Source organism: Xiphias gladius, chromosome 2, assembly GCF_016859285.1.
Source record: "Xiphias gladius isolate SHS-SW01 ecotype Sanya breed wild chromosome 2, ASM1685928v1, whole genome shotgun sequence".
Classification (NCBI taxonomy): Eukaryota; Metazoa; Chordata; class Actinopteri; order Istiophoriformes; family Xiphiidae; genus Xiphias; species Xiphias gladius.
In genome coordinates, this window is record NC_053401.1 from 10,239,095 (window position 1) to 10,251,202 (window position 12,108).

The 12,108-nt window shown below is 39.5% G+C and overlaps 1 protein-coding gene across 9 annotated transcripts in view; it reads left to right on the top strand.

The window, feature by feature from the left end:
* LOC120800517 (ELKS/Rab6-interacting/CAST family member 1-like) overlaps positions 1-12,108 on the top strand; it is a 123,335-nt gene that overhangs the window by 28,671 nt on the left and 82,556 nt on the right. For 6 of the 9 annotated variants that reach the window (XM_040146679.1, XM_040146721.1, XM_040146713.1 and 3 more), the window contains exons 6-12: positions 84-255; positions 3,591-3,665; positions 4,314-4,469; positions 5,548-5,640; positions 7,292-7,459; positions 7,580-7,747; positions 11,108-11,245. In XM_040146679.1, the coding sequence (XP_040002613.1) occupies positions 84-255; positions 3,591-3,665; positions 4,314-4,469; positions 5,548-5,640; positions 7,292-7,459; positions 7,580-7,747; positions 11,108-11,245 (970 nt within the window). The remainder of the gene's footprint in view (positions 1-83; positions 256-3,590; positions 3,666-4,313; positions 4,470-5,547; positions 5,641-7,291; positions 7,460-7,579; positions 7,748-11,107; positions 11,246-12,108) is intronic. The other 3 variants (XR_005708993.1, XM_040146729.1, XM_040146738.1) reach the window with 1 other exon arrangement.

Genomic DNA, 12,108 nt, shown 5'->3' on the forward strand with positions numbered 1-12,108 from the left:
CTTATCTGATTTCAGTGACCTTTTGCTGCCATTTTAGGTTGCCGGTATGTTAGCTTTAAATCTATTCCATTCTTTTCTAACAGGGATGAGTCAATAAAGAAGTTACTGGAAATGTTGCAGAGTAAAGGCCTGTCGTCACGGGCAACAGAAGAGGACCATGAACGTACGAGGCAACTGGCCGATGCTGAGATGACCATCCACCAACTGGAGGGCCTACTGGAGCGAAAAGACAAGGAGATGCTACAAGTCAGAGAGGTGTGTGTGTGACTGGTGAAGAATAAACAAAGTGCATTCAAGAAATGCACGGGGGGGGGGGGGGGGGGGGGTTTTCTTTATGTACAGCCGGATGTGAGTGTGTACAAATCAAACTGTCATAGCCAGACGAGGCCCTTGGATGCTTCCATTCTTTGCTCATAATATAATGTTAATACAACACAGAAACATCAACACACACACACACACACACAAATACACAGGAATGCACACTTTGCCCTATTTTTCGACTCTCCACTGCTTACTTTGTCTCTTTTCTAACATCTCTCTGAGCTGTTTTAACTCTCAGTTCATCAGTGTTTCTTGTATCATACAACAGTTCCCTCTAGTGGTAAGATGTTGTTAATGGACTACAAATTATCAAAGATGGACATCAGCTTTTCAGCATACTAAGTGTTAATTTCACTATACACAATGTCATTTATGCCCATTTTATACATCTTTTCTGGACTCATTATAATTTTTGATGACTGACAAACTTGTTAATACTAAGTTCAATTTTTCAAAAAGTCCTAAATAAATTGAAATTTGAATGTAGTAATAATTCAGTTGAATAAGGTGAATAAAAAAAACACCTTATTGAACTGCGAAAAGAGTCTAACAGATAGGGGAAATCATACAAATACAAAAAAATACAGTAGGAAAGCATGCACAACAAAAATATTGTGATACTAATACACTACTGCAATTCTCAGTACGCAGACTCACAGAATGTGCATTTACTTTTTGATTTTGATGGACAAATAAAGTATAACATTATATGTGTGATAATATGTGGGAATATATGGGAATAACATAATGTGATAACATTTGTCTTTAAATATCTTAAATTCAGGCAAAACTGTTATGTTAAGAGCCACCAGGTTGGCAACTGTTTCAATTACACTGAAAATATACAAACCAGCTCTGAGACCAGCCTTTTATGACCAGCTCCAAATGCGCCATGGGCCACAGCTGTGAGGGAGAAATATGCATAAATAGACACACACAAGAGCAAGCGATGCATCATAATTGTATCGTAGGCAGCAAGGCTTTAAAATATAATTAGGAGATCCCTTCAAACTATTACTATACTCAAAACATATTTTCTGGTCCTTGTTGCTTCACATTGCACCAGTCTACTGGACAGAGTTTCTGTTTTTTGACAGAATTCGACAACAGACATTGTTAATTGCAAAGCAGAAAACACCTCAGGAAAACCGAAATAAATTTTATGCAATATCTGGAGTTTCAGTATAGGTTAAAATGAAAGTTATGGTAGTCATATGGGTGGGTCTAAAGTTTCTACTGAGCATTTGTCTTGAAGACGTCCAGCTGCACTGGCGAAACTTCTTTTTTGAACATTGGTTCAAACAGACCTGTAACTCCCCGCATCTGAAAGAGAGCAATGTTTTTTTTTTTTTTTTTTAAATTCTACCAAAATGTCCCTAGTGGGGATGGATATGCAGCAGTAAAAAGGGAGACTTCTGTATAGAAGCAAATAAAGGCTGTAAAGATTTGAATCTAAGCTATTGGATACCTAACTAATTGTGAAATGTAGTCACTTGACTTTAATCGCTGAAAACTGAATCAGTGAAACTGAAATATCACCAAATGTATAGCACTGGAATATTTTTTTAATTTATGATTATGAAAATGAGTTAATACAGAAAGAAAAGAAGAAAGAAGAAGAAGAAAATTGGATTCACAGAAGCATAGACTTAACATTAGCTGTCACATTAGTTAACGTTACATTGTGCTTCATGTCAGAAAAAAAAGCATCACGAGTCAATGAACAACATAAAGTCTCCATAGGAAGTACTGCCCAGTAATTAGTCCAGTAAACCTACACAGAATTCACAAGTAAAAGTAATAATACAAAAGTTATTGTAACATTAATTCAGCAATTATATAGAATGTTGTATTAGAAGCATATTAGCTCCAGACACTCTCCAGGAAGTGATTACAAAGCAAGGTAACCTTATCCCTTGAATTTTTGAGTGTGTGTGTGTGTCTGTGTCTTTGTTTGTGTTTGTGTGCTCATGCTCATGAGCATTCATAGCATTCTAACTAGTGCCTTAAGGAATGGCACCCTACTGTCCCTTTCACATATGTGCGTTTTCATGCATCCTGGCTAATGCATTAGCTGTACTTGTTAGCCTCTAACTGCGTTTCCTCCAAAGAAAAGCAGTGATGCATACACTGCTGCGTCCTCCCCTCTGCTTTCATCCTCTCTCGCATTCTTTCTCCCTGTCCTTTTTTTTCCTCCTTGTGCCTTTACATCTACCACTACACTCCCCCTTCTTTGCTCTCACTTCATTTGACTAGTGAGTTGTGATGTGATAACAGTCAGACAGATAGAATTTCCTCGCATATAGTTCAGTAAATTAGGGTATTTAAAAATTTAACATTGAGGATATAATAAGAATTTGGGGAATTTTAGGAAAAGAAATCTAGTGTAAATCTACCATATTCTTGCAGGGTTTTTAGTAGTGATGTAAGAAATTATTTTAGGTTACTGTATGCTGCTGCAGGACATTGAAACTGGAATCCTGTAGTTTTATTTTCCAGCTTTTGAAGCCATAAGACTGGATTTCTTCTTTTGAATTTAATTTTTTGGTTTAATTTGTACATTTTTAGATTCTACTCCATTTTAGATTTAATCTGAATTTAAAGGCTTTGAAGCTGGGAGCTAATTCAAGGAATTAGAATCATTTCAGGCTGCCAGATTTGATCATTCATTCACATCTGAGGCTGAAACGATGTCAGTTTCTTTGGTGGTGTTCCTCACAGTTTGAAGGATGTGGGATGGACGGATCGACCCAAGGAGGCTAAAAGCCAGCACCTCTGCAAGAGAGAAACATCTCCTTCCCGCCTCCCCCTCCATCCCCGTCTCTCCCGCTCTTCCTGTTTCTCCCTCCATACCTATTCCACCTCCTTTCCATGTGTCTCCCCCCTTCCAGCCCTCTCCTCCTTTCTCTCCCTCACGCCATCCCCCACTCCGTTCTTCTCCCTCCTTCCCTGCGCCTTCCCCTCCTTCCCATCGCCACTCCATCCATCCCGTCATCCTCCCCTCCTCGTGTGCTCCCCACTATCCATCTTTTGTCATTGCCTCTTCTGTCCATCCTTCCCTCCAGCACTCCTTCCCTGCTCCTTCTCCACGGCCTACACCCACCATCCAGCCCTCACTCCATCACTTTCCATCAGTTGCTGTCGCCTCCTCTCCTGGTACAAGACCTTCTCCTCTCTCGCTCCATCCCTCGCTCCATCCCTCTCCCCATCCCTCTGTGTCTCTCTCTCTTCCGTTTGCTGACCATCGTGGTGTGTGTGTCCCTCAGGAGCTGCATAGGAGATATGAAGCAGCTCCAGAGTCAACAAAGACCAAGGCCCTGCAGACAGTCATTGAAATGAAGGTAAATATGTGTTGTTAATTATTTCATTTTAATGTGTGTCTGTGCTTTATATCAAAATCAACATTTCTTTTAAAACTATAATAATAATTATAATAAATATATATGCTGTGCTAAGTATGCGCCACCCTATGTAAATACAGTCATATCATGCATTCATTTGTTTTTGATTTCCGGTATATAGTGCAATGTTTGCTCAAAATCTATTGCTAACATGGTTTTTAGAAAATTAAAATCAAACACACAACTATGCTGTTTTAGTGCACTTTCATTAACACATATTTTCTATGTTCTACAACTCAAATTGCTCCCTCTGGTGGAGTTACTTCTGCAGTATGTCACAGATTTTCAGACCTTCCATATTAGCAGTATTAACAGTTGTTCTGCATCTCAATGCCAGTTAGGATATTGCTAATACTGAAGATCATGACTGTAAATTCTGTTAGCTAATGAATAAGAGCTTTGCCTACATTCAGCTTCTAAAATTGTTCAGTTATTCCTCAGTCTTGTTAATCTTATCTTTCATATGGATTTTCTTTGACTGAATTTCCAGCTCTGCGCATCATTGGGAAATACTAAAGAAATACATATAGCCCAGGTATAGTCAATCACACCTTTTCTCTTAACATAAGCATGTTGATGTCCTGCCAGGATGCAAAGATCAGCTCACTGGAGCGCGGCATGAGAGACCTGGAGGAGGAGGTGAACATGCTGAAGTCCAACGGAGCTCTGAGCAGCGAGGAGAGGGAGGAGGAGATCAAGCAGATGGAGGTCTACAGATCCCACTCCAAGTTCATGAAGAACAAGGTGAGAGATACACACACACGAACACACTAACATGTACACATGTACATGCTTGTCTCATCAATTTTCTCTTTGTGTTTTAAAAGATTGTTGGAATTTCTAGACTTCTTTCCCCGACCATTGACGGTTATAGCTCGGGGAGGCGAGCATGTTTGGAAATTCAGTAGATTATTCTCTCCCTTATGTTTGTTTGCTTGTTCGAGTTGAAATGTATTTGTTCTTGTTTCTGCTGGTTTTTGTATCTCACATCTGGAAAGGAGTGCTCTCCCTTACCTTTTTCTTTCTTTGATCATTGTTAACATGCAATCTTAGATGTTTATAGCAGTACACTAAATGCCTTACTTCCTTGGTTTCGAAGTACAGACATCATCAGCATGCTTGCAGTCCTAAAATGCATTTAAGACCAGGGGCAGCTATATTGCAGGCCTGAATCAACAGTTTTAACAACCACCAAACTCCACGTGAATGACTACTACCACTACTCATGACTACTGACCAGTTAACATGTTAGGAACGGCTCAAGTAAGATTACTTCAGTGGACATGCCACACTTGTTAAGTGTTTATTCTTGTTATTACAGTATCAGTTTCCTTGATTTGGAGTTTGGGCAAGGATTACATTATTTTTTCTTGCTGTCAATAACATAAAAAAGTAAAAATAAAGTGTCTGTATCCTCATTTCCATTTGAAATGTTTATAATTGTTCATGTGAGATGCTTGTTGCATGACTCTGGAAACCCAAGAAAATCAAGAAATTCAGGGCACCATGTGAGAAACATTATTCTCACAGGCTGCATTATTTATTCCTGAAGATCTTTCTAACAGGCACACATCAATTAACAAATTCTATGATGTATGATAACCTAAAATGTTTTAGGTCTATAATACGAAATCTGACTCGTGGTCCTCCGTGCCATAAAGTTCGGCATAGACATTAAAACTATAGGTAAGTGTGTACAGTAGGTGGTTTTCCTGTATTATCTCAGCATGTCAGGTGCTTGGATATGCCATGAGTGGTCAGTGGTCAGCGACCCTGGCAGCTGATTCGTTGTCGTCATGGTGACGTCCTCCTCTCCTGCCAGGTTGAGCAGCTGAAGGAAGAGCTATCTCACAGCCAATCAGAGAAGGAGGAGCTAAAGCAACGAGCCAGTGAGCTTCAGCGGGAGGTGTCTGCAGTAAGAGACACACTTCTGTGTCTGTTTGCTTTCTCTTTCTTTCTCTCTGTCTCCCAGGTTGACTGGCTAATGGCTGCTGCTTCAGTAGATTCCCAGTAGAATCCCAGTAGTGTGACTTTGTTTTCAGACAGCAGCAACTATAACTCTCAAATGTCACTCATACTAAGTGAAGCAAGCTCTGTTAATGCAACAAGATGGGAAATCTATTCATATCATTACTTTACCACAAGATATGATCACTTTATTTTTCTCCTTGAGGTTCATCGGAGGCACTACTCCCAATATTCCAAGTAATCAAATATTCCAAATTTATCAACACCCAGTAAAGACAATAGTCTCAAACCATTTACTGTCAGCTGTACCTTACCTTGTACCTTGTACTTACCTGAAACTGGAAAACTGAGATAAAGGCTATTCATAGTATCGCAGTTAACCTTTGTGTTTAGATATAGGTTTAATGTTAACATATGTAATGAATACTAGATTTTGTGAATAACCAGAGTTTAAGTAATGGAGCTGTTAAAGAAATTGTCTCTAAGCATCTGTAAAAGTAGGGTTGCAAACACTTATTTGACAGATAAAAATTCAAAGTTTTAGTTAAGTTCCTTTCGGGCAAAAATAGCGGGACCTAAAGTGACCTAGAAGTTTTTACTTCCAATTCTGTTGGTGATCAGTGGCTTTTGACAGTAATAGTTGTTTCTAGCAGTCTGAACTGTACCATTATAGACTAAAATTTGGGAATCCAGCTGGGCTGTACTACAGTATGGATATCTCTAACCTGCTTTTTTTTCTCCTTGCATGAGGTTTCTCTCAGCTAGTGGCTTGGATCAGTTTCCTGAGGGATTTGCTGAGGTTTTTATAGGATTGATTTTTTGTGTGGTTTGGGTCTATTCTTTTTTTATATCATGTTAAATTCACTCACAAAATACACTCCCAGTCACCATATGAAATGCCACAGGAACTTATTGTGTCATCCATGGAAATAAAGTAGTTGTAATGTTTTTCTTGTTTTATTTCAATAATCTCTAAAAAGAATTTACCCTGACCCTCTGGTACATAGCTGAGAAGTATAGAGCAAAAGAGTTGAATACTGGACTGACTTCGATGCGTGTGTAACTGGTGTTTGGTTTTCAGGAGAGAAATTAGAAGACAAAGCTAATTTCTCTTTTTTAAAAAGTCGAAGATGTGCGTAGATTATATTTGATCACGCTCTCAGCTTTCTGTGTATAAACAGACACAGTGCCCCTTGTAGAAGGCCTCTCATGCACTCTGTATACTGCAAGTCATATTAGTGTAAAACTACCAACTGTTCATCAGTAACTAAATATTCTTGTCCCTCTGAATATAGTTCAAAAAGTTGTAAAGTACAAATGAAGCAATAATTGTAAATCAACATTTGTCTCTCAAAAACGTTATTTGCACTGCTATTTATTGCGCATACTTCTTTTTTTTCAATTGGTCTTCTACAATGGGGTCATGAATTATAGCTAAAACCTTAACATGCACCGTAGAATGAGGGCTCACTTAGTAAAGGTTGTGCTGGATTTTCATATATTTCAATATGCGTTTAATCCTCTCTAGTACACACTCTCACTGGTCTTTCGTCTTTCTATCTCCCCCTCTCTCTTCACGTCGTGTGTGTGTTACTCAGATGGAGCAGGCGAAGCAGGAGCTGAGTCGTAAGGACAGCGAGCTGCTGGCACTCAGGACCAAACTGGAAACTCTGAACAATCAGTTTTCTGACAGTAAACAACACGTGGATGTACTCAAAGAGTCACTCACTGCCAAGGAACAGAGAGCCGCCATACTACAGACTGAGGTATAGCCGTTCTGTTACTATAACTTTGTTGCTACACTATATGTGATGGTACCATTGATATTTGGTTTGTGAATATTCATTTTCACTGACTTTTGTGTGTGTGTGTGCGCGCGCGCGCAGGTGGATGCCTTGCGTCTCCGACTAGAGGAAAAGGAATCTCTTCTCTCTAAAAAGAGTCAGCAGATATCAGAGCTGACAGAGGAGAAAAGCACTCAGCAAGGAGAGATCACCGACCTCAAAGACATGCTAGACGTCAAAGAACGCAAAGTCAATGTACTGCAGAAGAAGGTAAGAAAACACTCAGGTCAAACACAGGCAAAAAAATGCCTAGTTAAAATAAAAGTTTAATGTTTGAGGCTAAGCAGTCATTGTTGTTTGTTGCTGCACTGCACTTCCTACGGTTCGCTTTTGTGATGTTGTAATTGGATTTCCCGATTGCAACATTTAAGCTGCCATAGGTGGCACTATGTTTTCTGTTGCTGCTCATGCTATCTGCCAGTACATCTTTTTATTTTAACTAATAATAATGACATTGTATATTCAAACAAATTGAATAGAAATGTTGACAGCAAGAGTCTAAAAGAGCTTCTATAAAATGTTGTGTGGATACTTGTTACTGAAAGCTATTTTGGAAAAATGAATGATAAGATACGTGGAGACAGACACATTTACTCACTTCACTCAGTGTCTCTTACACTCATTCACGCTGATAGAAATCTGCTTGCACTGGGATATAATCTTGTCGTGTAATACTACAACCACTAGATGGTATTGTAAGACAGTGTGTAGATTAGAAGCTGACACAGACGGACACACAGGAAGACAGACAGGTGAGCAGGCAGACAAAACGACACATCACATTCACAGACAGGTACTGTGGGTACAAAGAAAACTGGATTTACTGGTGTTTTCTGCATATTTTGCCTAATTTTCAATATATATATTTTTGTGTGTGAGTATGTCTGTGGTAATGCTGTCAGAGATATGGATGGGACGGAGTGACCCTCTGTCTTTGCTGTCTGGTATGGTGTGTGCTGTCACATACACACACAGACACACACACACACACAATTCGCTGTCATTCTGACAAGAGTAACACTAGTGAAGAGCTTTCAGGAAGAGTCACAGAGGAGGGAAACTATAATAACACACCCAGTATTGTAGTGGCTTTGGATGGATGGACGGATGGAGGGTAAGGAAGAACTGTTTAGACGGTAAAAAAAAAAAAGACAAACAACCCTGTATACAGTTAAATGTTCCCATTGCCAGCCTTTTGTGTCTCTTGCCTTAAAACGTCAACCTTTTCATTTTTCTCTCAATCCCCCTGTCTTTCCCTCCAGTTGTCCCTTATAGGAAAAAAATGTAGAACTTGTAATTGATAGAGACAATCAAACAGACAGACATAAAGAAAGAAGGGGAGGGGGAGGAGTTAGACTGTGTGTTTGAAATCAGATGCATACTAATGAGTTCCTCTTGTTCAATAAATGATGACCTCTGCCGTCTTCAAATAGAATACAGTCCAGTGTCTGAGAAGCAGACAGAGATGCTGCTGGCTCCTCCTTTATCCATTTAATGATTTCCTCAATTCTCTTTTTGCACGTGGAAAAACTAAAAATATCTTCTTTTTGTTTGTCCACCTCTTCTTCCTCTTGTCCTTCCCTCCTCGTAATTTTATCTGTCACTCTTTGTTAGAAGTGAAGGAAATTAAATGAATTTATAGACAATGGCCCATCATCCTCTTCTCTTTGTTGCTGAATTTAATTTTCTGTTTTATGTGAGGAACATCATGACATAAATGAATAGAGGCATCAGCCAGTTATTGTTTAGTTAACGTATTCCAGTTAGTTATCACTGATGATTGTGGGACTAAAAAAGGACAAGACAGATGCAATGAGTGTGTCGGTTTGTATTTATATGTGTGCGTGTGTGTATGCGTGTGTGTGTGTTTGTGTGTGTACTTGTACTTCTATCTTTGTGAAGACCAGTTTGAGATTTAGACCTTGGGAAAGTGAGGACAAGTTGGCTGGTCCTCAAAGCTTTAAATGGCTGTTTGAGGGTTAAGGTTAGGGTAATGGTTTGGGTTCGGCATTTAGTTGTGATGGTTGAGGTTAGGGAAATGCCTTATGCCAACGAGTGTCCTCACAAAAAGAGAAGCCCAAGAGTTGTGTGCATGCGTGCATGTGTGCGCGTGTGTGTGCGTGCGTGCATATGTGTGTGTGCATGCACTGGCCATCCAGCAGTTGTCAGTTTCAGGAAGTGCAGACAGGATCAAAGAGTCTCACTGGCTCTCAATGTCAAAAGTGTGTGTGTGTGTGTTTGGGGGGGGGGGTATACTTTTGGGATCCAACAGCTTTGTGGGGACCAAAATGCAAGGCCCCCCAAGTTTGAACAGCTTTTTGAGGGCTAAGACTTGGTTTTAGGGTTCAGGTTAGATTTAGGTTAGGTAAGTGTAAGGGTTGGGGTATGGCATTTAGTTGTGATGGTTAAGGTTAGGATAAAGGGCTAGGGAATGCATTATGTCAATCATGGCTTCCCACAAATATAGTAAAAAAACGATGTGTGTGTGTGAGAGAGAGAAAAAGAAGGGGGAGAAGGTGTCAGTCAAGCTGTCAGGTCAAAAGTTGATTAATGAGGCACTGGAAATGTTTTACTGTATGAACACACATACTCACACTCTCCGTGGTACTGAAAATGTGTGTCTCTCACCTGCAGTACAGTAAAAGGTTACATACCAATCTGACTTTTTTTTTTGTGACATGTTGTCAATCGCTTGGTTTCCTTTCTCTTTGGCAAAGAAAGGCTACAGAGAGGGAAAGAGAGGGAGACTGAAACTTTGCAATTTTACCACCCAAGTTTGCTCATAATGAGACACTACATAAGCTTTCCATCTCTCTCTTTTTTTTTTCCTGAATTTGTTATTTCTGTGCTGTTCAACCTTTTGTTCCATCCATCTTTTAATGAAGACCACAAAGTTGACATAACACCTTATCTTTGTCTATGATCTCTCTCTCTCTCACACACACATTCACACACTTATTGTCAGCTCAGAAAAAGAGTGAGTCCTTCAGTTATTTCTGCTGAATTTGTGTTTTAACTGAAAACTAATCTGCTACCAGATCACTGTGAGAGGAAACAGGAGGGATGGCGAAGGGGAGAAAGAGGAGGAGGTAGAGAGTGTGTATTTTGTTTAGGGGGTTAAAGGTAGCAAAACTTGGGGGGAAAGTTTATATATATGAGTGTAGTGGGTAGAGACGTTTGTGTTTGTATTTGAGAAGAAGATTCATTTGCTATGAAATCAGTTTGAGAGGAAACAGGAGAGAAACTGAGGGAATGTGAGACATTTGTACCACAATGTTGATAAAACTTTTATGTTTTGTTGTGTTTTTTATCCTCAGTAATCTTTAAATATATGATTTGTTTTTTGTGTGTTACAGTTATTAACTGTCAGATAAACTGTTAAGTCATATGTAATAAGCAATGGGTTTTGTTTGGGCTCTAATTACAAGGAGTTGTAATTAGAGTCCGGTGGACTGTTCTGTGCTTTATTTTGAGTTTGAGAGTCCATACACCTGGCAACAAGTGTCCCTTTCTTTGGTAAATAGGTGAATAATGCATTTAAACAGTATTTTTCTCCTTTTCTCTCTGCAGATAGAGAACCTCCAGGATCAGCTGAGGGATAAAGAGAAACAGCTGAGTGGTCTGAAAGACAGAGTCAAGTCTTTACAGACCGACACCTCCAACACTGACACAGCACTGGGAACACTGGAAGAGGCTCTAGCTGAGAAGGTACACACACACACACACACACACACACACACACACACACACACACACACACACACACACACACACACACATATTGCTGGTCAACCTCAGGTCAACTCACGAGCAAGGTTACATTAATAAAAGCACTATGAGCGAAACCGCCGACCACCCACGCAACGATCAAATGACTCTGGATAAATGGAAATGAACCAATAATCACACTGGCTGTTTCATTATTAAACCATTCACAGCCTGTGTTCATAAAAGATCATAACCCGTCCAACACGCAGCCACATGGTTCAAACAGATGGGAATAGAACCAACAACCTTGCAATCTATTATTGTTTGGGTCTAAACATTCATGTACCATAGTCATGAAACAGTCCTGAACCCCCTTAACATGGGAACTGTTCAAGCAAAAGCCTGTTTTATGATTCTTCAGGCTGCTTTAAGTGAGGACTTGACCCTGATTCTGGGAAACCAACCAGTGACATTTAGACCAGTAAATGAGAATATATTTTTGTACTTTTATGCATGATTCTGTTACCGATTCAATCTCCTTCGTACTTGCAAGCACACACACAGGAAACAGGGCTATTAATTGTCCAGTGACTAATATTCAGGGTGTCAGCTGGATGTGTGAGTGTTGGCAGGATGATATAGCCGACAACTCCTGCTTCACTCAAACAACTTTCATAAGTTTTTTTTTTTTCCCCTTCATTTTCATTGTTTTGGTGCTTTTGGATATCTTTCCTTCGTTTTTATTTTTTCATCTCTCCATCCTTCTCTTGCTTTCTTTATTTTTATTTCTTGTTTTCTCTGTCACACGCATTATTTTCCATTATGAGTGTTAAGTTTCATAGCAGAGTAGATAGATATATTAT